Source organism: Heterodontus francisci, chromosome 19 (genome assembly GCF_036365525.1).
Source record: "Heterodontus francisci isolate sHetFra1 chromosome 19, sHetFra1.hap1, whole genome shotgun sequence".
NCBI classification, from domain to species: Eukaryota; Metazoa; Chordata; class Chondrichthyes; order Heterodontiformes; family Heterodontidae; genus Heterodontus; species Heterodontus francisci.
Genome location: NC_090389.1, coordinates 84027594 through 84053634, shown reverse-complemented (window position 1 = coordinate 84053634; position 26041 = coordinate 84027594). Strand labels below are relative to the sequence as shown.

The window sequence follows — 26041 nt, the reverse complement described above, 5'->3', positions numbered from 1 at the left end:
TGAGCAGGATCATGTCTGGTGACCAATGCACCACCATTTTTCTGCCATTTAAAGCCCTCCACACACCTGTACCCAAACCCGCCCCCACCTATATCCAAACCCGCCCCGCCACTGTACCCAATCCACCCCCACCTTGGCCATTAAAATTCTGACCTCTGAGTGGAGGCTGCCATTTTGTCTGAATCAGCCTGGGCCCAGAGTTGGAACCCTTGTCGCTGAGTCAGAAGGTTGTGACTGGATCATGTATTCTAGGTAAGCACCAAGAGTGAGAGAGTCAGAGGAGAAGTCTTTTGGGTAAGATATTCAACCGAGGCCCCATCTGCCCTCTCAGATGGATGTTAAAGATCCCATTGCATTTTTTTAAAGAACTGCATGGGAGATCTCCTAATGGCCTGGCCAACATTCATCCCTCAAATGACATCACCAAAAACAGATTGGTGTTTGTGAGACCTCAAATGAAGAGAGAGGTGAAGAAGCAAAAATGTTTGAGGAGGAAATTCAAGAGCATGGGGCTTGGGCAGCTGAAAGTAAAGCCACCAAATGAGGGGCAAAGGGAGCGGGGGATGTACAAGAGGCCAGAGTTGGAGAAAGTTAACTTTCTTGGAGGGTGATAGGGCTGATGAAGTTTACAGATATAGGGAGGGGTGAAGTCATGGAAGCATTTGAACATTGTGAGAATTTTAAAATCAAGGTAGTCATGGACTGAAAGCCAATATGAGTCAGTGAGCAAAGGGGTAATGATGAACAAGACCTGGTTTAAGTTAGGATACAGGCAGAAGAGTTTTGGAAAGTCACAGCTGGTCCTAAATGTGTCCTCACCCAATGTTCACATATGTACATATTTCAGAGGTCACTACATAGTAATCAGGAGCAACTATTTTTTAAATTTCCCTTACTCTGGGTCGCTGCACTCCAGTATAGGGCCCCCTACAGCTGGGATGCTCAAAATCAGCACAAACCAGAAACTGCACCCAGGGCCTTGACCTGCATGGCTCAGTGAACCATTAGGGTCAATTTTCTGAATACGGGTTCTCGGTGGAAGCATATTTAGGAAATTGTGGGCACAATCACTACAAATTCCTTTGTACCCTCCTGGTGGGAGAGGATCTATGCCAGTAGCATGCATGTGAAAGATTGGCCATATTGTCAGTCCCAACTGTTGGACAAGCTGACAGGATATCGTTGACATATTTTTTTCCTTCAAATATATTTCCCACGACTTATGTACCATTTTAAGTACTACCCCCAATATAAAAGCATGTTTTAGATGTGTTAGCATCTTAGCATCTGAGATATGAAAGCCTTACCATTAAAGTCATTGTCTTTATTATCAAGAAACGCCCATGCTTCAGGATTAACATTGGCTTCATCAAGAATAACGATAAGGCTTCTGACTGTTGGGCACTTGGTTTTACATTTCCAATCTTGTAACATTAGAAATGCTTTATTCTTGTTATCGTTTCCATCGGCATGAAAACGCTCAACGTCATATCCTTTAAAGCCTAGGTGTTCTATTGCCAAGCTCTTCCAGCTGTTCCCCAGTTTTCCGGCTAGTTTCATCAACTGTTTGTCTGTAACACGCAAGAGTAGATCTGAAATGGAAAGAAGGAAAATATTTTTAATGCTTATGCAGATCCAGACTTTTTGATATTGTGGCCAAATGGGAGAATCTTTAAATGAAATTCCCAGCACATAAAACAAGTATTCAATTTGTTCAGAAGTAAAATACCACAGATGCTGGAAATCTGAAATAAAAACAGAAAGTGCTGTAAATACTCAGCAGGTCTGTGGGGACAGAAAAAGAGTTATCGTTTCATGTCGATGACCTGTCATCAGAATAGAGAAAAGTTAGAAATCTAATAGGTTTTCAGCAAGTGAAAGCAGGGGAGGGTGGAAAAAGAACAAAAGGGAATGTCTGCGATAGGGTAAAACACAGGAGAGATTAAGTGACAAAAGGGTTGGTGGTGCAAGGCCAAAGGGAGTGGTAATGGGACAAGAAATCAAAGATGTGTCTGGAGGACGTGTGAATGGCAGAATCGTGAACATTTGTCGTCTGAAAGCAGAAATATGGGAAAAATTAGACTAAAACCAAAACCTGCCAAGAAAAGGAAACACAATGAGAGCAGGGTTTACAGTCTGAAATTATTGAACTCAATGTTGAGTCCGGAAGGCTTTATAGTGCCTAATCGAAAGATGGGATGCTTCACACTGATGGAATAAATGGAGGTGTTCAGTTTACAAGTATGACCCTGAGATTCCAGTCACCTGTCATTTAATTCTCCACCTTACTCCAACCCTGACTTCTCTGTCCTCATCCTCCTGCAATATTCCAATAAAGTGCAGTGTATACTCGAGGAACAGCACCGATTAGGCATTCCACAGCCTTCTGGACTCAACACTGAGTTCAATAATTTCAGACTGTAATCCCTGACCTCATTGTGTTTCCTTTTCTTTGCAGGTTTTGGTTTTAGTCTCATTTTCTTACAGTTCTAACTTTTCCCAGCTCTGGATGAAAAGTCTTGGACCTGAAACATTAACTCTGCTCCTCTCTGCAGCTGAGTATTTCCAGTATTTTCTGCTTTTGTCTTCAATTAGTTCCATGTTTCAAAAATTATGTTTATTCATTTGTTTTTTTAATATTTCTTTTAATATTCAACTTTCTAGGCATCAATTCAAACCCAAACTTGTGAGGCATACCATAAAGAAACAATGTACTTTGAGTCACCTTACCGTACCTTTTCTTTCTGAATTGTTAGTGTCTTGCTGTTTACTTGGAGACATATCTTGAGCCTAGAGAAAGGTCAGGGAAAATGTGGAGAAATAAATCACCGTAGAACCATAAAAAAACTACAGCACAGAAGGAGGCCATTCAGCCCGTCATGTCCGTGCTGGTCAAAAATAACTAGCCGCCCAATCTAATCCCACCTTCCAGCACCTGGTCCATAGCCTTGCCAGTTACAGCACTTCAGGTGCACGTCCAGGTATCTTTGAAAAGAATTGAGGGTTTCTGCCTCCACCACCGTTCCTGGCAGCGAATTCCAGACACCCACCACCCTCTGGTGAAAAAGTCTTTTCTCATGTCCCCTCTAATCCTTCTACCAATCACCCCCTGGTAATTGACCTCTCCACTAGGGGAAAAAGGCCCTTCCTGTCTACTCTATCTAGGCCCTTCATAATTTTGTACACCTCTATTAAGTCACCCCTCAGCCTCCTCTGTTCTAAGGAAAACAACCCTAGCCTATCCAATCTTTCCTCATAACTGCAACTTTCAAGCCCTGACAACATTCTTGTAAATCTCCTCTGTACTCTCTCCAGAGCAATTATGTCCTTTCTGTAATGTGGTGACCAGAACTGTACGCAATACTCCATCTGGGGCCTTACCAGCGTTTTATACAGTTCCAGCATTATATCCCTGCTTTTGAATTCTATACCTCAGCCAATAAAGGAAAGCAATCCATATGCCTTCTTCACTACTCTATCTACCTGTCCTGCCACCTTCAGGGACCTGTGGACATGCACTCCAAGGTCTCTCATTTCTTCTAATCCTCTCAATATCCTCCCGTTTATTGTGTATTTTCTCACTTTATTTGCCCTCCCCAAATGCATTACCTCACACTTATCTGGATTGAATTCCATTTGCCACTTTTCCACCCATTCAATCAAACCATTGATATCATTCTGGAGTCTACAGCTATCCTCTTCACTATCAATTACACGGCCAATTTTTGTGTCATCAGCAAATTTACCAATCATGCTTTCTACATTTAAGTCCAAATCATTAATATATACCACAAACAGCAAGGGACCCAACACAGAGCCCTGTGGAACACCACTGGAAACTGCTTTCCATTCACAAAAACATCTGTCGACTACTACCCTTTGTCTCCTGTCCCTGAGCCAATTTTGGATCCAACTCTCCACATTCCCCTGTATCCCATGGATTTTCATTTTACTGACCAGACTGCCTTGCCGGACCTTGTCAAATGCCTTACTAAAATCCATCTAGGCCATATCCACTGCATTACCCTCATCAAACCTCCCTGTTACTTCCTCAATTAAGTTAGTAAGACATGACCTTCCCTTCACTAATCCATGCTGACTATCCCTGATTAATCCGTGCCTTTCTAAGTAGCAGTTTATCCTGTCCCTTAGAATAGATTCTAACAATTTACCTACCGCTGAGGTCAGACTGACTGGCCTATAATTATTTGACTTATCCCTCATACACTTTTTAAACAATGGTACAGCGCTCGCAGACCTCCAATCGCCAGCATCTAGTGAGGATTTGAAGATGATCCTCAGCGCATCCGCTATTTCCTCCCTGGCTTTTTTTAACAACCTAGGATGCAATCCATCTGGCCCTGGTGGTTTATCCACTTTCAAGGATGTCAGACCCTCTAGTACTTCCTCTCTCATTATGCTTATCGTATCTAATATTTCACACTCCTCCTCTTTAACTACAATGTCTACATCAACCCTCTCCTTTGTGAAGACAGAGACAAAAAACTCATTAAGAACCCTGCCCACATCTTCTGCATCTATGCATAAGTTCCCTTATACATCTCTGATAGGCCCTACCCTTTCCTTAGTTATCCTCTTGGTCTTAATGTACTGATAAAACATCTTCGGGTTATCCTCGATTTTACCTGCCAATAATTTTTCATGTACTCTCTTTGCTTTTCTAATTTCCTTTTTTACTTCACCCCTGCACTTTCTATACTCCTCTCGGCTTTCTAAAGTATTAAGATTTTTGTGATCGTCAGAAGCTTTCTTTTTCTGCTTTAACTTACCCTGTAAACTTGTAGATAACCAGGGGGCTCTAGATTTGGCAGTACCACCCTTTATCTTAGTGGGGACATGCCTACACTGTGCCTGTAGTATCTCGCTTTTGAATGCCTCCCACTGGTTTGCCACTGATTTTCCTTCAAGTAGCTGTATCCAGTCCACTTTCACCAGGTCACCTCTCAGTTTCTTAAAATTTTCCTTCTCCCAATTTAGAACTTTTATTCCTGTTTTATCTTTTTTCTTTTCCATGATTATGCTAAAACTAACTGTATTATGGTCACTATCTCCAAAATGGTCACCCACTGTTACTTCCTTGCCTTGCCCAGATTCATTACTAAAGAGTAAATCTGGAACTGCGCCCCCTCTCATTGGGCTTGTTACGTGCTGGCTAAAAACGTTCTCTTGAACGTAGTTCAAGAATTTTGTCCCCTCTGTGCCCTTCACTTTGTTTGTATCCTAGTTGATATTTTTGGTAGTTGAAATCCCCAACTATTATTGCCCGATATTTTTGCACTCATAAATTTGCCTGCATATGTGTTCCTCTATCTCCCTCTCACTATTTGGGGGTCTATGGTACACTCCTAGTAGTGTGGCTGCCCCTTTTTTATTTCTGAGCTCCACCCAAATGGCCTCATTTGATGATTCATTTAGCATATCATCCCTCCTCAAAGCTGTTATTGATTCCTTAACTAAAAATGCTACACCCTCTCCTTTTTTATCTCCCTTTCTATCACACCTGAAAACTCTATATCCAAGGATGTTGAGTTGCCATTCTTGCCCCTCCTTAAGCCAAGTTTCTGTTAAAGCAACGATATCATTTTGCCATGTGTCTATCTGTGCCCTCAGCTCATCGGCTTTATTTACTATACACCTTGCATTTAAATAAATACTCTTTAACACTGCCAAATTCTTGTGCTGCACACTTTTTAGCCTTTGCTACTTCTGTCTTTCAGTCACTTGCTAATTTTCTGCCTACTGTTCCCTGCCCTGAAATTGCCCTATCTAAGACTGCCCTCAGGTTCCCATCCCCCTGCCAAGCGAGATTAAACCGTCCCCAAAAGCACTATCAAACCTTCCTGCAAGGATATTTGTCCCAGTCCTGTTCAGGCGGAGACCGTCCAGCTTGTACAGGTCCCACATTCACCAGAACCGGTCACAATGCCCCAGAAATCCGAAGCCCTCTCTCCTGCACCATCTCTCCAGCCATGCATTCATCTGGTGTATTTTCCTATTTCTATACTCACTAGCACGTGGCCTTGGGAGTAATCTGGAGATTACTACCTTTGAGGTCCTGCTTGCTAATTCCGTTCCTAACTCCCTAAACTCAGCCTGCAGGACCTCATCCCTCTTTCTTCCTATATCGTTCATACCAACGTGGACCATGACCTCTGGCTGTGCACCCTTGCCCTCCAGAATGCCCTGTAGCCACTCGGTGATATCCATGACCCTTGCACCAGGGAGGCAACATACCATCCTGGAATCACATCTGCAACCACAGAAATGCCTATCTGTTCTCCTAACTATAGAATCCTCTATCACTATTGCTCTCTTGTCCTTTCTCCTCCCTCCCTGCACAGCTGAGCCACCTATGATGCTCTGGTCATGACTCTCACTGCATGCTCCAGAGGAACCCTCTCTCCCATCGGTACTCAGAACTGAATACTGGTTAGAAAGTGGGATGCCCTCCGGGGACCCTTGCCCTGCCTGTGTTGACCTTCTTGTCTGTCTGGCAGCCACCCAGTCCCTCTCTGCCTGTGCTCTCTTAAGCTCCCGGCTGACTACCTCCTGAAATGTGCTATTCACGTAGTTCTCTGCCTCGCGGATGCACCACAGTGACTCCAGCCGCTGCTCAAGTTCCGAACTTCGGAGCTCAAGCTTCTGCAGCCGGTGACACTTCCTGCAGATGTGTTTCTCAAGGACACATGGCGTGTCCACGACTTCCCACATGCCACGGGAAGCACATTCCGCTTGGCCGAGCTGCCCTGCCATTACTTAGCTTTACAAACTAACTATTGATAATGTAATAAGTGGAATAACTTACCAGTTACTTAGCTTCTTCCCCTGTACTGTGGAGGCTGAAAAGGCAGAAAAGAAAAGAAAAGAAAGACTGCAAAGAGCACTTCTTTCCCCAAGTCAGTAAAATCCCTCACACAATTCACAGCCTGTCTCTGTCCAAACAGCACTATTCTAAGTAGTAATTATTAATAAATTACACTAATTAAAACAAAACCTTAGTGGTACTAACCTTATCACTTATAAGGTAACTATTTGAGGGTTAGAAGGGTCTTAGGTTAACTCTGCTTCTCTTTCCACAGATGCTGCCAGACCTGTTGAGTGGTTCCAGCATTTCTTGTTTTTATTTCAGATTTCCAGCATCCGCAGTATTTTGCTTTTACTATAGTTTCATGGTACCATTACTGAGACTAGCTTTCAATCCCAGATTTTTATTAATTAATTGAATTTCAATTCAACCAGCTGCTATGGTGGGATTTGAACCCAAGTTCCCAGGGTATTAGCCTGGACCTCTAGATTACTAGGTCAGTGACATTAACACGACGCCACCATCACCACTTTAGAACCATTTGTTTTTTTTTTAATAATTGCAGTGTATAATGGTGGTTTATATCCTGTACAAGAGTTTTCTGACAGGGCTGAATGATTAAGGTAGGCTAGAATGGGTAATTGATGATCCTCTCTGCCATTTTAATGGAAGTTTAATTCCATTTATTTTTACTGGCCAGAGGAAATCAAAGGGACAATCAACAACAAAGGGGCATAATTGTAAAATTAGAGCTAGGGTATTCAAATCACAGAAAGAGTTATAGAATTTTTTTTTCATTTGTTCAGGGGATGTGGGCATCACTGGCAAGGCCAGCATTTATTGCCCATTGCTAATTGCCCTTGAACTGAGTGGCTTGCTTGGCAATCTCAAAGGGCATTTAAGAGTCAACCACATTGCTGTGGGTCTGGAGTCACATGTAGGCCAGACCAGGTAAGGAATGCGGATTTTCTTCTCTGAAGGACATTAGTGAACCAGATGGGTTTTTAAATAACAATAACAAAGCAACAATTGTTTCATGGTTGCTATTACTTTAGCTTTTAATTCCAGATTCACAGAGTTCAAATTTCACCATCTGTGCTGGTGAGATCCAAACGCATGTCCCCAGAGCATTAGACTGGGGGTCTGGATTACTAGTCTAGTGACACTACCACTACACCACAGCCTCCCCACTGATCTGGAAGTCTCTCCCCCAAAAGATTATAGATACTGGATCAGTTGGAGCTTTCAAGACTGAGATTAATAGATATTTTTAGGTCAGAGTATCAAGGGATGCGGAGCAAAGGAAAATCGAGTTGAGATACAGAGCAGCCATTACCTTATTGAATGGTAGAGCAGGTCCCAGGTGCTGAAGGCCCAACTCCTGTCCCTATGTTCCAATCCATGACTACACCAATCTTGCCTAGTTGGCTCCTCTGTTCTCCTAGCCAGAATTGCAGTATATTTTGGACAGACTTAAGCTAAGCCCCCGAGTCAAATGTGACTTTAGCCCAGTCAATGTGCTCCATCTCCAAAGTATTAACAGACTTTCTATCTCCTGAAATTTCTGCAGGGGTTCTCTGACAGGAGGTTAGCGGAGTACCCACAATCCTGGAGAAACTCAGTAAAAGGCCGGAAATGAACATTTACACAATTTCTTCAGGGATTCCACTGATCTCCTGCCTTGATTACAACAGGAGATGTGAGAACTCCATGGAGATTTAAGGCCTCTAACTATGTGTCTGCAACGACAGTCAACTTCCCTTATCTGTATAGAATCGTACAGCATAGAAGGGGGCCATTCAGCCCATCATGTCAACTCTTTGAAAGAGCTGTCCAGTTTAATCCCACACTTGAGTATTTTCCCATTGCCCTGCAAATTAATCCTCTTCAAGTACATATACAATTGCCTTTTGAGAGAGATCCTATGGAATCTACTTCTACCACCCTTTCAGATAGCACATCCCAAATCATAGGCGAGGCGGTGGTGTAGTGGTATAGCAGTGGCCAAAGCTGGGTCTGCAGCCCAGCATGAAGAAAAAATGCCTGGGAGCCAGGAAGGCAGGTAGGTTTTGGTTGCCTCGCCGGGGCTAATTGGTCGGGCCCTGGCATGGCAAGGGTGATCGATTGAGGGGGAAGGGGGGGCGTGTTGAGAGTAGTTGGGGTTGTGGGGGCGGCCCTCCATCGGGCACAGGGTGCCCGAAAATGAGGACACTCCCCAGGCTTCTCCCGGCTCCAGGGCGCCCGCTTGTCACGGTTAAAATCTGGAGGCGGGCAAAGGCCCTTAAGTGGCCACTTAAGGGGCTTGATTGGCCTGGGGCGGGCGAGCCATTTTTCACTGCCGCTGCCCTGCGTAAAGCGGGAGCGGGTTGGGAAGGTCTCCCGGTGCCTCCAGCTCCATTTTACGCCACTCCCCCACCACCATCCCACTCGTCGGGGTGGCGTAAAATTCTGGCCCACATTCCCAACTACCCCCCGCCCCCCCCACCATAACCTTTGATTCCCTTGCCTAACAAGAATCTATCTACCTCTCCCTTAAAAATATTCAATGACCCCGCCTCCACCACCTTCTGAGGCAGAGAGTTCTTAAGTCGCACAACCCTCAGAGAGCAAAGAATTCTCCTCATCTCTGATTTTAGAACAGTACTCCCTAGTTCTGGACTCACCCACAAGAGGAAACATCCTTTCCCCATCCACCTTGTTAGACCATTCAGGATCTTACATACTTCAATTAAGTCTCCCCTCACTTCTAAACTCCAGTGAAAACAAGCCCAGTCTGTCCAACCTTTCCTCATAAGACAACCCACTCATTCCAGGTATCAATCTAGTAAACCTCCTCTGAACCGCCTCCAACGCATTCACATCCTTCCTTAAATAAGGAGACCAAAACTGTACACAGTGTTTGAGATGTGGGGCTGAATTTTCTAGAGATCTCGACGTCGAGAACGGTGGCGGGGGGCAGTGGGGGAAACATGAAGATCACTGCAGGGCCCGGTCCGATCTCAACGGAGGTGGAGAGGCCTCGTGGCAGCCCCCGGCCGCTCGGCGACGGGACCAAGATTTCCATATGTAACTAAATTAACCTATCTGACTTAATGAAGGTCCTATCACCTCCTGATTTGCCACACCAATCTTCATCCTGGCAGCTGGCACTGCCCCGCCTTCAAATCCCCGTCTGGGGAATCACAGCGCGACACGTGTGGGGAGGAGGGACGAGGTAATTTTCTCAGTGCGGGAGGGAGGAGCAGGGTCAAACTTACCTGGATGGTCGAGGGGGTGATGGGAAGGAGTAAAGGACAAAGGTTCTGAAATTTGGTAGGGGGTGGGGTGGGTACGAGGATCATATAATCAAGGTAGGAATTTTGGGGGGGGGGGGGATGGGAAAGGGCAGGAATGACACGTATTGATATTGGGAGACGGCCTGGAAAGATTTATTTAATCATTTTTATTTACTTTAAATTACCGGTCTCTTTAAAAATTTCACTTGTCATTTAGGACTCTAAGCCCTTTAATAATGGTATCAGTGCCTGCGCAGTGGCGATGGCACTATTGCTGGGGACTGCTCGCCCGCCCCCTCCACATCACTGGGGGTTGGAGGGGTGGGGGGGGGGTCGGCTGCCCCGGCCATGCTAATGAGCTTGGAATCACGTCGGCTCCACGACCTGTGCCCCGTGTGTGCAGGATGCCATGTTTTTTGTCCGCCGCCTAATTCAGTGGCAGGCCTATAGAATCCAGCCCATGGTCTCACTAATGTCCTGTATAACTGAAGCATAACATCCTTACTTTTATTTTCAATTCCTCTCGTAATAAAGAACAGCATTCCATTAGCCTTCTGTATTACTTGCTGGACCTGCATACTAACTTTTTGTCACTCATGCACTAGAACACCCAGATCCTTCTGCACCTCGGAATTCTGTAGTCATTCTCTGTTTAAGAAATACCTGCTTTTTTAATCTTCCTGCCAAAGTGAACTTCACATTTTCCTACATTATACGCCATCTGCCAGATTTTTGCCCACTCACTCAACGTACCTACATCGATCTGCAACCTCCTTATGTCCTCTTCACAACATATTTACCTACCTATCTTTGTGTTATCTGCAAATTTAGCTACCATGCCATCGCTCCCCTCATCTAAGTCATTGATATAAATGGTAAAAAAGTTGAGGCCCCAGCACAAACCCCTGTGGGACTCCACCCGTCACATCCTGCCAATCAGAAAATGACCCATATATGCATACTCTCTGTTTTCTGCCAGCCAGCCAATCTTCTATCCATTCTAATATGTTACTCACTACACCTTGAGCTCCTACTTTGCACAATAAGCTTTTTATGTGGCATCTTGTGAAATGCCTTCTGGAAATCCAAGTACAGTACGTCAACGGGCACCCCTTTATCCACAGTGCATGTTACTCCTTCAAAGAACTCCAATTAATTGGTTAAACATGATTTCCCTTTCACAAAACCATGCTGACTATTCCTGATTACCTTGAGTTTTTCTAAGTGCCCAGCTATAACCTCCTTAATGATTGATTGCAACACCTTCCCCACGACAGACGTCAAGCTAACTGGCCTATAGTTACCTGTTTTCTGCCTCCCCCCACTTCTTGAATAGAGGGGTTATATTTGCTACTTTCCAGTCTGATGGAACCTTTCCAGAATTTAGCGAATTTTGAAAAATTAACACCAGTGCATCTACTACCTCATTAGCCACCTCTTTTCAGACCCTAGGATGAAGCCCATCAGGACTCAGTGACTTGTCAGCCCGCAGCTCCATCAGTTTGTTGAGTACAGTTTCCCTGGTGATTGTAATTTCACCAAGATCCTCTCTTCCTTCCACCTCCTGATTTACAGCTATTACTGGAATGTTTTTTGTATCCTCTATAATGAAAATAGATGCAAAATATTTGTTCATTTCATCTGCCATTTCCTTATTATCTACTATTAACTCCCCATTCTCACTCTCTAGAGGACCAACACTCACTTTACTTATTCTTTTCCTTTTTAAATACCTGTCGAAACTCTTGCTATCTGTTTTTACATTTCTAGCTAGCTTCCTCTCACACTCTAATTTCTTGCTCTTGATTAACCTTTTAGTCATTCTCTGCTGTTCTTTATATTCTGACCAATCATCTGACCTGCCACTCATCATTGCACAATTATATGCTTTTTCCTCAAGTTTGATGCTTTCCATAACTTCTTTAACCATGGATGGTAGAATTTTTCTTTATAATAGGAATATAATTATTCTGAGTATTCTGAAATATCCCCTGAAATATCTGCCATTGCTTCTCTATTGATTTATCTCCTAGCCTAGTAACCCGGTTCACTTTAGCTGGCTCAGTTTTCATGCCCACATATTTAAGTTTAAAATACTAGTCTTTGACCCACTCTTCTCTCTTTCAAAATGGATGTAAAATTCAATCATATTGTGGTCACTGCTACCTAGAGGTGCCTTTACTCTGAGGTCATTAATTAATCCTGTCACATTACACAATACCAAGTCTAATATAACCTGCTCTCTGGTTGGTTCCAGGACATGCTGCTCTAAGAAACTATCTCAAAAGCATTCTATGAACTCCTCATCCAGGCTATTATTGCCAATCTGATTTTTCCAGTTTATATGTAGATTAAAATCACCCATGACTATTGCCATCCCTTTAATACAAGCACTCAATATTTTTTCTTGTATACTTTGTTCCACATTGTGATTACTGTTAGGGGGCCTGTAAACCACTCCCACTAATGATTTATTTCCTCATCTCCACCCAAACTGATTCTACATCCTAATCTCCTGAACCAAGGTCATCTCTAACTATTGCAGCAATCCTATCCTTGATTAATAGTGCTACCCCTCCACCTTTACCTAGCTTCCTATTCTTCTTGAATGTCATATACCCCTCAATATTCAGGACCCAATCCTTGTTGTTCTGCAGTCATGTCTCCGTAATGGCTATCAGATCATATTTATTTACTTCAACGTGCGCTATCAGTTCGTCTAATTAATGCTATATGCGTTCAGATACACAGCCTTTAGTTTTGTCTTTTTGTTATCTTTGTAACATCTAGTCGTGACTGTTGGTGTGATCTTAGGTTTTTTCTCTCTGTCCCTTCCTGCCATTCTCTGGCCTTCATTTCCCATATTACTATTTTACTATTCTGCTCCTGCCTTGACTCTACCCCTTGATTTGCTACATCTACCCAAGCTTGATCCCTCTTCCCCCTAGTTATACAGTTTGCTAGAAGACTGGTCTCAGCACAATTCAGGTGCAGAACGTCGCAATGGTACAGCCCCCACTTTCCCCAGTACTGATGCCAGTGCCCTACGAACCGAAACCCACTTCCCCCACACCAGTCTTTGAGCCATGTATTCATTTCACTAATCTTATGTGCACTCTGCCAATTGGCACGTGTCCAGAGATTATTACCTTTGAGATTCTGCTCTTCAATTTGGTGCCCAGCTCCTCATACTGTCTAAGCTGAATCTCTTTCCTAGTCCTACCTATGTCGTTGGTACCTACATGGACTATGACAACTGGATCTTCACTCTCCCCTCCACATCCCTGTCCAGCCATGAGCAGATGTCCTGAACCCTGGCATCGGGTAGGCAACACAGGCTTCTGGACTCATGCTCTCGGCTGCACAGAACAGTCAATCCCCCTCATTATACTATCACCTACAACCCCTACATTCCTTTAAGCTTCCCCAACTTGAATGACTTCCTGTACCACAGTGCCATGGCCAGTCTGCTCATCCTCCTTGCAGACCTCGCTTTCATCCACACAGGTTGAGAGCACCTCAAACCTGTTTGACAATTGCAAAGTCTGAGGCTCCTCCACTACTGTCTGTTCGGTCCCGTTACCTGCCTCACTCACGGTCACATCCTCCTGTCCTTCACTACTGACCAAAACAGATGACCCTGTTCTAAGAGGTGGGACCATCCTCTGGAACAAAATGTCCAGGAAATGTCCCCTCCCTTATGTTGCACAAAGTTTGCAGTTCGGCTTCCAGATCAATAATCCTGATCTGGAATTCCTCTAGCTGCTTACACTTTCTGCAGATGTGTTTTTCCTGGATCGCCATGGCATCCAGGAGCTCCCACACACCACAGCTGCAACATGACACCTGTCCTGCCTTTGTTACTTATGCTATGTTAATTTACTTCAATTACTTTCTTAATTAACAGAATAATTCCTATGTATAGTAGAATTTACTGTGCTTATTAAATGCTAGTACCACCTTCAACTAAAGTTATAATTCTCTTGATTGCACAGATAAGTAAACCTTCCGACTAGTAATAAACATTACCAATGCTAATAAAGCTTTGCTAATACTAATAAACCTTAGTTCTTTTAGTAAATCTTACGAATACTGATAAGCCCTAATAATACTACAGCTTATGTATTAAGTTGTCCTAATTTGAACGAATACACTCCCTGCTGATCTCTCTGTCTCACTCTCTCTCAGTCAGGGTAGGCAGTGTCATAGTGGTAATATCACTGCACTAGTAACCCAGAGACCCAGACTACTGCTATGGGACATGGGCTCAAATCTCACTGTGGCAGATGGTGACATTTGAGATTCAATTAATCTGGGAATTAAAGAGCTAGGCTAATGGTGATCATGAAACCACTGTCGATTTATTGTTAAAAACCCAACTGGTTCACTAATGTCCTTTAGGGAAGGAAAAATCTGCCGTCCTTACCTGGTCTGGCCTACATGTGACTCCAGACACACAGCAATGTGGTTGACTCTTAAAAATGCCCTCTGAAATGGCCTAAAAAGCCATTCAGTTCAAGGGCAATTAAGGATGGGCAATAAATGCTGGTCTAGCCGGCGATTCCCACAAACAAATTAAAAAAAAAACCTGTATGCTAAATTATAAAATCCGCTTTAGTTTTTGGTTGATAAACGAATGAATTGCTCAACTCTTATTTCATATTTGATTGATGTAGATAATTACTGGTATACTCGCTCAGCTGACTTTCTGTTTCCCTGCTCTCTCCATTGAATGTAATGTCACTTTTTGATTTTTTTTTCCCCCTAATCTGCTGCCACCGCACTCTCTCTATGGCCTCCGATCCCTCCAGCGCGCTATTTAAATCTCACTCTGCTCCCGCTACTCTCTCTATTTCTCTCCAGCCTCCGATCCCCCGGCGCACTTTTTAAATCTCCGCTCTGCTCCTGCTTCTCTCTCTCCAGTCTCCAGCCCCCCAGCGCACTTCTTAAATGTCCGCTCTGCTCCCGCTGCTCTCTCTCTCCAGCCTCTGATCTTTTGGCATGCTTTTTAACTATCCGTTCTGCTCCGCTGCTCTCTCTCTGCTGTCTTTACCTAGTCTGGCCCACACATGACTCCAGACCCACAGCAATGTGGTTGACTCTTAACTGCCCTCTGAAATGACCCCTACAAAGTGTAAGAGAAGGAATGAAACCGGATGGGCCAGCCAGACCTAGACACTGGAAACAACAATGGCAAACCCAGCCCTGTTGACCCTGCAAGGTCCTCCTTACTAACATCTGGCGGCTTGTGCAAAAATTGGGAGAGCTGTCTCACAAACTACTCAAGCAACAGCCTGACATAGTCATACTAATGGAATCATACCTTACAGGCAATGTCCCTGACACCACCACCACCATCCCTGGGTCTGTCCTGCCGGTGGAACAGGACAGGACCAGAGGTGGTGGCACAGTGGTATGCAGTCGGGAGGGAGTTGCCCTGGGAGTCCTCAACATTATTTGAAATTTAAACCAGGCAACTTGACTCTGATTGGTCAAGGCATTGCCCTGAGGAATGAACCAGCGAATGGCTGTCACTTATTTTGTTTAGCTGAAACAGGTGCAATGTTTGTACATATTCTTTCTGTTTGCAAAGAACAGGGCCCTGTGTATTCATATATGTAGCTTCCAGTACGAGCAAATGCGAGCCCTAATGACAATCTGAAATTGGTTGTTAGTGTAATTCTTAGCACACTGAGGATTATTTAGCAAATGTTGTCCATTCACCGAATCACATCTAATGTTGGACACTGTGTTTTGAGTTTTGCAAGAATGGGCTGGTTGAGTACGGCCTGTACCTTGCTCGTTGCGAACAGCACACGGGACAAGTTTGATATGATCTGCTAGGTTTTGGGATGTACGGCCTATATACATCACACTGGCATTGGAATTCATATATCACATTACTCATTTGTGTGATAGGTAGGACATCTTTTGGCTTGACAGCACATCCTGTTAGTGGCGAACACCACACGTGTTGCTACTGCATAGTAGCAGCGTGAAACAGCTAGCTTCACCTGTTGCTCAAATATTTGGCATACATTACCCTTCCAGGGTAATTTGAGGTAGATTGGGTATTTTTTCAGGGCCGAAAATGGTGGCCTTAGGCCCATTCATAAATTTGCGCGATATCCAGCGAGAAATGATCTGATCATGGTAGTCATTGTCACGCAGGATGTCTTTGATTCGCCCTATTTCAGCATCAAGCTTGCATAGTGAGCAACTGGCTCAGGCCCTATTTATGGGGTTGCTGATAAGGCCAATCTTATAGTACGTGGAACTGTAAGAATCCCAACGCGTGTATTAACCAGTGAAGGTAGTTTTGCAGTAGACTGTGGTAGCGATCTAGACCCTCCACCATTGCATGAATCAGTATTCACTGAACTTATGAACTCGGCAACTCGTGCAGTTGGACTAGTAGAATGGACTGACAAGTGTCAGATGGAATTTAATACAGATAAATGTGAGGTGATGCATTTTTGTAGAAGGAATAAGAAGAGGCATATAGACTAAATGGCACAGTTCTAAAGAATGTACAGGGACCTGGGGGTCTTGTGCATAGATCTTTTAAAGCAGTAGGACATATTGATAGAGTAGTTAGCAAAACATATGGGATCTTGGGCTTCATAAATGGAGGAATTGAGTACAAAAGCAGGGAGGTTATGCTCTGGTTAGGCCAAAACTTGAGTATTACATCCAGTTCTGGTGACCACACTTTCAGAAGGATGTGAGGGTCCTTGTGAGGGTGGCGAGGAGATTTACCAGAATGGTTCCAGGGATGAGGGATTTTAGCTATAAGCTTAGGTTGGACAAGCTGATGTTGTTCTTAGAGCAAAGGAGATTGAGGGGAAATTTGATAGAGGTGTACAAGATCATGACAGGTTTAGATAAGTTTGAAAAAGAAAAGCTGTTCCCATCGCCTGATGGTACAAGGACTAGGGGATACAGATTTAAAATTTTGGGCAAGAGTTGCATGGCGGATGTGAGGAAGAACTTTTTTTACGCAGCGGGTGGTAATGACCTGGAACTTGCTGTCTTCAAGGGTGGTGGAAGTGGAGATGATGAATGATTTCAAAAGGAAATTAGATGGGCACTTGAGGGCAATAAATTTGTCAGGTTAAGGGGATAGATTTGGGGAACAGGATTGGCCACTTACAAACCTCAATTGGCCGAAGGGTAGGCAGGCCCCCCACCACCTCCCCCACCACTCGTACTTTACAAGAGATGGCAGGCTGGCGACAGGAACGCATCACCATCCCATCTTATTTTATGCCCCCCGTCCCCCACCTCCCAGCCCATTCCCAGGGTGGTGCGGAGGGCATAAAATTCCAGCCCAAGATTAGTCCAAATGCCCAAACAGTTTTCCTTTCCACAATAGAAAAACACCCAGCTGAGAGGTACAAACAGATCTGGTCAATCAGAAGGCACTGGGAAAATCCAAATTCTGTCACAGAGCGAAAAAAAAAAACCTCAACATACTAAGGAGACATCAATTCACTCGATCAATATTTCATTAGAACAACTAGCTTGCTAGTAATTCTTTATTCAGATGCACAGAATTTTGCTCAGCCCTAATTCATCAAGCTCGATCATTGTATCAGGGTGGCTGAAAAAGTGTTGCTACGGGCCATTTGAATAATATTGATTCTCTCTAAGTAGTTTTGGGGGTCTGCCAAAGAATTATTGTAGCTATATTCATCAGTAGTCAAGTGGCTTTTAATGATTAAAGAAAAGAACCTACATTTACATGGCACCTTTCATGGCATCAGGACACCCCAAAATGCTTTACGACCAATTAAATACTTTTGAAGTGTAGTCATTGCTGTAATGTAGGAAACACAGGAGCCAATTTGCACACAGCAAGCTCCCACAAACAGCAATGTGATAATGACCATATTATCTGTTTTAGGTGCCGATTGAGAGATAAATATTGTCTATGACGCCAGGAAGTGATCTTGCTTGAACAGTGTCAAGAGTTCTTTTGGCCTGGATTTTGTGGCAGGAACTTTCCGAGCCCCACACCCCACCCCACCCCACCGCCGACACGATCTTGCATTGTTCCGGCACTTAAGTGCCCGGCGTCAGAATCCCCGGCCCTTTAAAGACGGGGATCCCGTCTCCAAGAGCTGCTGAACAATCGCAGGCCCAGCAGCTCAGCAGTATCGGCAGCACCTCAAGGAATGGTGGCCACTGCTGGAACTGCAGAGTCTTGGACTGAGGCCCACGATGTAAACCCGGACCTCAGGTAAATTAAAAGGGGTCACCGGAGTTAGCCCGGAAGGCCCTGGCAAGGGGGTGGGTGGGCATGAAGTGAAGGACGTGGGGGTCCAGGGAGCTGGAGTTTTTCCCAATGAGAGTCCTCCTTGCACCACAGATTGCCCATGGAGTCGGGGACCCCCCCCCCCCCTCGCCAAGCCCGCAGAGAGGGCGCCTCGTATTACTGGGCAACCTCCCCATGTGGCCGAGGCACCCCCTGCAGCTGGTTAACTCCCAGTGCCAGATAGAAGAAGCCCTTAAGTGGCCGGTAATAGGCCACTTAAAGGGTCTCAGTTGGCCTCTGGACGGGCAGTCCATCATCGGCCTTTCCCAGCCCCGGTAAAATCACTTAGCGATAGGTCCTCCACCCCCTGCCTCCTGTCGCAATTCTATGGGCTGACCCACCTCTCAGGGGGATCCATAAAATCCAGCCCGAGGTCTCAGATTATGTGCTGAAGTCTCTGGAGTGGGATTGATGCCTCAACTTTCTGTCTCAGAGGCAAGAATCCCACCACTGAGCCACCTCTGACACTGCCTCAGCTGTGAAGAAGTCCCGAGCTGTGTGTCCTTTTAATGGGAGCCCATGGGAATGTGTCATTATTTTCGGGTGGGTCACTTGGAATGTCTGCATTTTCTGGAGTCACAGGAGTCTGTTAATATTAGGAGAATTTTAAGAGCATGTTAATATATGTCCCAGAGAGTGTTGTGTTTGCAGGGGATTTCTCACAGAACAGTTTGTAAACCATTGTTTTTGTTTATAAGCGTGTTCTGAAAGGATTTTATCCCCCATTCTAAAAATTCATTGATTTTTCTCTTCAAAATATACAAATCACTTAGTGTTGATATCATCGTGGGACTCCACTTCCCCAAACTGCATTTCCTCATTGTAAATTTAAGGTGCTTATCTTGGGCTCATTTTTCCCACCTGAACGCTTTAATTTCAGTCCTTTTTTTCTTTCATAGGATACAGGCATTGCTGGAAAGGCCAGCATTTATTGCCTATCCCTAATTGCCTTTGACAACTGAGTGTCTTGCTAGGCCATTTCAGAGGGCAGTTAAGAGTCAACCCCATTGCTGTGCGTCTAGAGTCATATGTAGGCCAGACCAGGTAAGGACAGCAGATTTCCTTCCTTAAAGGACATTAGTGAACCAGATGGGTTTTTACAACAACCCAGTGATAGACTAGCTTTCAATTCCAGATATTTATTAATTAATTGAATTTAAATTCCACCAGCTGCCATGGTGGGATTTGAACCTGTGTCCACAGGGTATTAGGCTGGGCCTCTAGATTACTAGTTCGGTAACATTATCACTATGCCACCATCTCCCCTTAATCAATATTGTCATCAATGGCAGGTGATAGACAATCGAACGAGAGGCCCACCTGACAACCAACCTAATAGAGTGACCAGTTAGCACCACCTGAGTTCACAACAGCCGAACAAGCAGGCACTGCAAAAAAAAAATTATTCTTACCATGGTCATACAATCAAACATCACAATGTCAGCAAACCAATGTAAAATTGGGTGAAAAAAACAAATAATTAAAAAGGTGAGCATGGGCCATAATGTACTGTAAGGGCGAAACACAAACGGTCTGGAGTTAGTGTCTGGTTCTGAATCACTAAGATACAAAAATAATATCCAGTCCTGCAATGCACCAATGTAAAGGCAGCCATAACAACAACCACCTGCATTTAGACAACTCCTTTGAAGTAGTAAAACATTTCACAGGAGCGATATCAGACAAGGTTTGACAGTGTGCCGCTGAAAGAGATATTAGGACAGGGAAGCAAAACCTGTACCAGTTTAAAGGAGAAAAGAGAAGCGAAGAGGTTTACTGAGGGAACTGCAGGGCTTAGGGCCTAGACAACTGAAGGCACAGCTGCCAATGGTGAAGGAAATCGGGGTGTGCACAAGAGGCTTGAATTGGAGGAACACAGAGCTCTTGGAGAGTTGTATGGTTGTAGGTGGTTACACAGCTAGTGAGGCATGAGGCCAGGGAGGGATTTGAACAGAAGGGCCAGGAGCCAATATAGGTCAGCAAATGGGACTTGGCTAGAGTTAGGATACAGGCAACAGGGTTTTGGATGACCTCAACTTTACGGAGGGTTGAAGATAGGTAGCCAGTCAAAGAGCATTGGAATAGTCAAGTCCGGAGGTAACAAAGGCATGAATAAGTGTTTCAGTAGCAGGTGGGATGAGGCAGTGGCAGAGATGAATAATATTACGAGGGTGGAAGTAGGCGGTCTTAATGATGGAGAGGATATGGGGCAGAAAGTTCAGCTCAGGATCAAATAGGAAGTTGCCATTGGAAATAGCCTGGTACAACCTCGGACAGTGGCTGGGATTGGAATGGAACCTGCATCTAGGGAACAGTGTTTGTGGTCAAAGCCAATGACTTTGGACTTCCTAATATTTAATATGAGCAAATTTCTGCTCATCCAGTACTAGATGTCAGACAAGCAACATGTCAAATCAGAGGGGTGGAGAGAGATGATGGTGAGGTAGAGGTGGGTGTCATCAGCAAACATGTGAAATCAGACATGTTTTTGGAACATGTCACTAATCGGCAGCATGTAGATGAGAACTAGAGAGGGGCCGAGATTAGATCCTTGAGGAACTTCGGAGTTAATGGTGTGAGAGCAGGAAGAGAAGCCATTGCAGGATATTCACTGGACAGATAAGAATGGAACCAGGCGAGAGCAGTCCCACTCAGCTGGACAATGGAGGCAAAGCGTTGGGAGAGGATAGTGTGGTCAAACATGTCAATGGCTGTAAACAGGTCGAGGAGCATGAGAAATGATAGTGCATCACATTTTCAATCATGTAGGATGTTATTTGTGACTTTGATAAGGGCTTGTTCAGTATAGTGGCAAGGGGTGAAACCTGATTGGAGAGATTTAAACGTGGAGTTGCTAGAAAAGTGGACTTTTTGTGGATTTGGGAGCCAACAACATGTTCAAAGGCAATAAAAACAAGAAATGCTGGAAATACTCAGCAGGTCTGGCAGCATCTCTGGAGAGAGAAGCAGAGTTAGCGTTTCAGGTCAGTGACCCTTCTTCAGAACAGTTCTGATGAAGGGTCACTGACCTGAAATGTTAACTCTGCTTCTCTCTCCACAGATGCTGCCAGACCTGCTGAGTATTTCCAGCATTTCTTGTTTTTATTTCAGATTTCCAGCATCTGCAGTATTTTGCTTTTATTAACATGTTCAAAGGACCTTGGACAGGAAAGGGTGTTGGAAATGGGGTGGTACTTTGCAAGGACGAAGTTATCAAGGGTGCATTTTTAGAGGAGGTGGTTTGAAAGGGAGGGGACAGTACCAGAGGGTAGTGGTGAGAGGTTGCAGAGCTCTGAGACGCAGAGGGATCTGGGTGTCCGAGTGCATGAATCACAAAATGTTAGTATGCAGTTACAGCAAGTAATTAGGAAAGCTAATAGAATGTTATTGTTTACTGCAAGAGGAATTGAATACAAAAGTAGGGAGGTTATGCTTCAGCTATACAGGGCATTGGTGAGACCACATCTGGAGTACAGTGTACAGTACCAGTCTCCTTATTTAAGGAAGGATGTAAATGCGTTGGAGGCAGTTTTTTAGACTAATACCTGGAATAGGCAGGTTGTCTTATGAGGAAAGGTTGGACAGGCTAGGCTTGTATCCGCTGGTATTTAGAAGAGTAAGAGGCGACCTGATTGAAACATCCTGAGGGGTCTTGACAGGGTGGATGTGGAAAGGATGTTTCCCCTTGTGGGAGAATCTCGAACTAGGGGTCACTGTTTAAAAATAAGGGGTTGCCCATTTAAGACAGAGATGAGGAGAATTTCTTTCTCCCAGAGGGTCCTGAGTCTTTGGAACTCTCTTCCTCAAAAGGCAGTAGAAGCAGAGTCTTTGAATATTTTTAAGGCAGAAGTAGATAGATTCTTGATCAGCAAGGGGGTGGAAGCTTATCGGGGGTAGGTGAAAATGTGGAGTAATCAGTTCAGCCATGAACTTATTGAATGGTGGAGTAGGCTCGAAGGGCCGAGTGGCCTACTCCTGCTCCTAATTCGCATGATCGGATATGTATGTTCGTATGTTAACGATGTGAGCCAGCAGGGGAGCTGGGAGGAAAATGGTCAGCAGTAATGAGGATCAAAATAATGGAAAAGTTCTTGGAGCTTTCCTGGCACCTGTTCTTACTGATTGTAATGGCATAACCAAAATGGCACTTTGATGCAAACTGAGAGACTGCATCATTGCTGAAGGTGTCATCACTCAGATGAAACACTGAAATCAAGGTTTCATCTGCCTTTATCATTGGATATTAAAAATCTAAAGGCAGTGTTGATACACTTGTATAAATTATAGCACAAAAAGAAGCAATTTTTATTTTATTCATTCATTGGGATGTGGGCATCACTGGCAAGACCAGCATTTATTGCCCATCCCTAATTGCCCTTGAGAAGGTGGTGATGGAAGTCCTTGTAGATGGTGGACAGGCTTTGGGGTGTGAGGAGGTAAGTTTCTCATTGCAGAATTCCCAGCCTCTGACCTGTTCTTGCAGCCGCAGTATTTATGTGGATGATCCAGTTAAGTTTCAGGTCAATGATGACCTCTAGGATGTTAATTGTGGGGATTCAGCGAGGGTAATGCCATTGAATGCCAAGGGAAGGAAGTTAGGTTTGCTCTTGTTGGAGATGATCATTGCCTGGCACTTGTGTGATGCGAATGTTACTTGCCCACTTGGAATGTTGTCCAGGTCTATGCTGCTTCATTATCTGAGGGGCTGCAAATGGAATGGACACTGTGCAATCATCAGTGAATATCCCCTTTTCTAACCTTATGGTGGAGAGAAGGTCATTGATGAAGCAGCTGAAAATGGTTGGGTCTAGGACATTACCCTGAGCAACTCCTGCAGCAATGTCCTGGAACTGAGATGATTGGTCTCCAACAATCACAACCATCTTCCTTTAAACAGTGGAGAGTTTCCCCTCTGATTCCCATTGACATCAATTTTACGTGGCTCCTTGATGCAAGCACTCAATGAAATGCTGCCTTGATGTCAAGGGCAGTCACTCTCACCTCACCCCTGGAATTCAAGTCTTTTGTCCATAATACCAGGGCACTTAGGAAATCATAATATGATTAAGCAGAGTCAACATGGATTTATAGAAGGGAAATCATGTTTGACAAACCTGTTAAGAGTTTTTTGAGGATGTAACTGGTAGGATGGATAAGAGGGAACCTGTGGATATACTGGGCTGGATTTTGTGCAGGGGGCAGGGCTACTGGCACTGGGCCGAAAAGACAGTAGGAACCCCACCTCTGCATTTTCTCAGACCCCCCGGAGCGATCCTCCAGTATTTTGGGGCCAAAATTTAAGGAAGCAGGATCCCCTTCTTTTTAAAGACTTTATAGGGACAGGGAACCCGCCTCCAAGAGCTGCCAGCCAATTACAGGGCCAGCAGCTCAGCAGTATCAGCAGCACCACTGGGCACGGTGGCCACTGCTGGTACTGCAGAGGCCTTGGACCCAGGCCCAGTGGTGGAACCCTGGATCACAGGTAGGTGAGGCGGGGTTGCCGGGGCCGGTCCGGAAGACCCCAGCGAGGGGTCTTGGTGTTCGGTCCAGGGGGAGGGGTCTCCCAGGGGGTGCAGTTGTTCCTGGGGGGGGAAGGTGTGGGGGGGGGGCCTCCGTGGGACACAAATTGCACACGAAGGAGGGACCTCCCCCAACAAGTCCGCAGGGAGTTCGCCACATTTTACAAGACATCCTCCCCATGCAGTGGAGGCCCCTCCCCTGTAAGATCCCAGCAGTGGCGGGAAGAGGCCCTTAATTGACCACATAAGGGCCTCAATTGGCCTGTGGGCGGGAAAGTCGTCATTGGCCTATCCCGCCCTAAGGAAAATTGGAACCAGGAATCCCTGCTTTGGGTTCCGTGGCGATTCTGCCCCAATTGTCCAACACACACCCCCGTGTCCCGTGGAGGACCCACCCCCGGAACAACTGTACCCCCTGGGAAACCCATCTTCGGGATGCAAACAAGATCTGGCCCAGTGTACTTGGATTTTCAAAAAGCATTTGATAAGGTGCCACACAAGAGGTTATTACATAAAATTAGAACTCATGGTATAGGGCAGTATATTAGCATGGATTGAGGATTGCTTAATGGACAGAAAGCAGAAAATAGGAATAAACGGGACATTTGTGGGTTGGCAGGCTGTAACTAATGGGTTACTGCAAGGATCAGTACTTGGGTCTCAGCTATTTACAATCTATATTAATGATTTAGATGAGGGGACTGAGTGTAATATATTCAAGTTTGCTGACGATACGAAGTTAGATGGGAACATGAGCAGTGAGGAGGACACAAAGAGGCTGCAGAGGGATATAGTCAGTGAGCAGGAACATGGCAGATGGAATTCAATGTGATGAAGTGTGAAATTATCCACTTTGGTCAGTAAAATATAAAAGATTTTTTGAATGGTGAGAGACTGGGAAATGTTTGCACACTACCATGAGTGTGTCCCTGTACCTGAATTATAGCAATTTTTTCCCTTATGTTATTATGTTAACTAAATGCCCTAATTCCATTTCTCTGCCATTTCCCCATTTCCAATTATGTTTTATTTTATATCGGTAAAGAAGAGTAGGAAATTCTTGTGGTGTCCTGGCCAACACTCAACCCTCAACCAAAAGCACTGAAAACAGATTAACTGGTCATTCATCTTTTAGCTTTTTGTGAGATAGTGCTCTATGCGATATGGCAGCTATGTTTGAATAATTATCAGAGTTACTGCATTCCAAAGTAATTCACGATATGTGAAGTGTTCTGAGACAGTGATAAAGTTGCTATATAAATGCAACCCTTCTTTACATCTGCATTTATACTTTACATGCCTCCTTTCACTTTTTTTCTCCTTTTTCCTCTTCCTCATGGAAGGGAAAAGGAAAGGCATCCAAAGCTATCCTTTGGCATGCAGAGCTCTCTGGATACCTAAAAATATAAAGTTTAAAACGAAACAGTGAAAGGACAAAAGTAAGGTTCACCATACAGTCGAGAAACAAGCTGAATATCAAAAGTAGACAGGAAATCGATAATTAATGACCTCAGAGTAAAGGCACCTCTCGGTAGCAGCGACCACAAAATGATTGAATTTTGCATCCAGTTTGAAAGAGAGAAGTGTGGGTCTAAGACTAGTCCTTTAAACTTAAATAAGGGCAACTATGTGGGCATGAAAATTCAGCGAGCTGAAGTGAACTGGGTTACTAGACTAGGAGACAGATCAATAGAGAAGCAGTGGCAGACATTTAAGGGGATATTTAAGGATACTCAGAATAATTATATTCCTACCACCATCTGTGGTTAACTAAAGAAGTTAAGGAAAGTTGTGCTAAGATGAGTGGCAGGTCAGATGATTGGTCAGAATATCAGAAAGGCAGAGAATGACTAAAAGGTTAATCAGGAGAAAGGAATTAGAGTATGAGAGGAAGCTAGCTGGAAATGTAAAAACAGATAGCAAGAGTTTCGACAGGTATTTAAAAAGGAAAAGAATCAGTAAAGTGAGTGTTGGTCCTCTAGAGAGTGAGAATGGGAAGTTAATAGTAGATAATAAGGAAATGGCAGATGAAATGAACAAATATTTTGCTTCTGTCTTCACTATAGAGGATACAAAAAACATTCCAGTAATAGCTATAATCAGG

At 44.4% G+C, this 26041-nt stretch overlaps 1 protein-coding gene across 6 annotated transcripts in view; it reads right to left on the bottom strand.

Moving 5' to 3' along the window:
- LOC137380261 (uncharacterized) overlaps nucleotides 1-26041 on the bottom strand; it is a 75531-nt gene that overhangs the window by 45333 nt on the left and 4157 nt on the right. For 2 of the 6 annotated variants that reach the window (XM_068052137.1, XM_068052138.1), the window contains exons 2-4: nucleotides 6827-6860; nucleotides 2736-2790; nucleotides 1308-1592 (exon numbers count right to left, since the gene is read on the bottom strand). In XM_068052137.1, coding sequence (XP_067908238.1) covers nucleotides 1308-1592; nucleotides 2736-2781 — 331 coding nt within the window. In that variant the 5' untranslated portion in view covers nucleotides 2782-2790; nucleotides 6827-6860. Of the gene's footprint in view, nucleotides 1-1307; nucleotides 1593-2735; nucleotides 2791-6826; nucleotides 6938-26041 lie in introns of those variants that run through there. The other 4 variants (XM_068052135.1, XM_068052139.1, XM_068052136.1 and 1 more) reach the window with 3 other exon arrangements.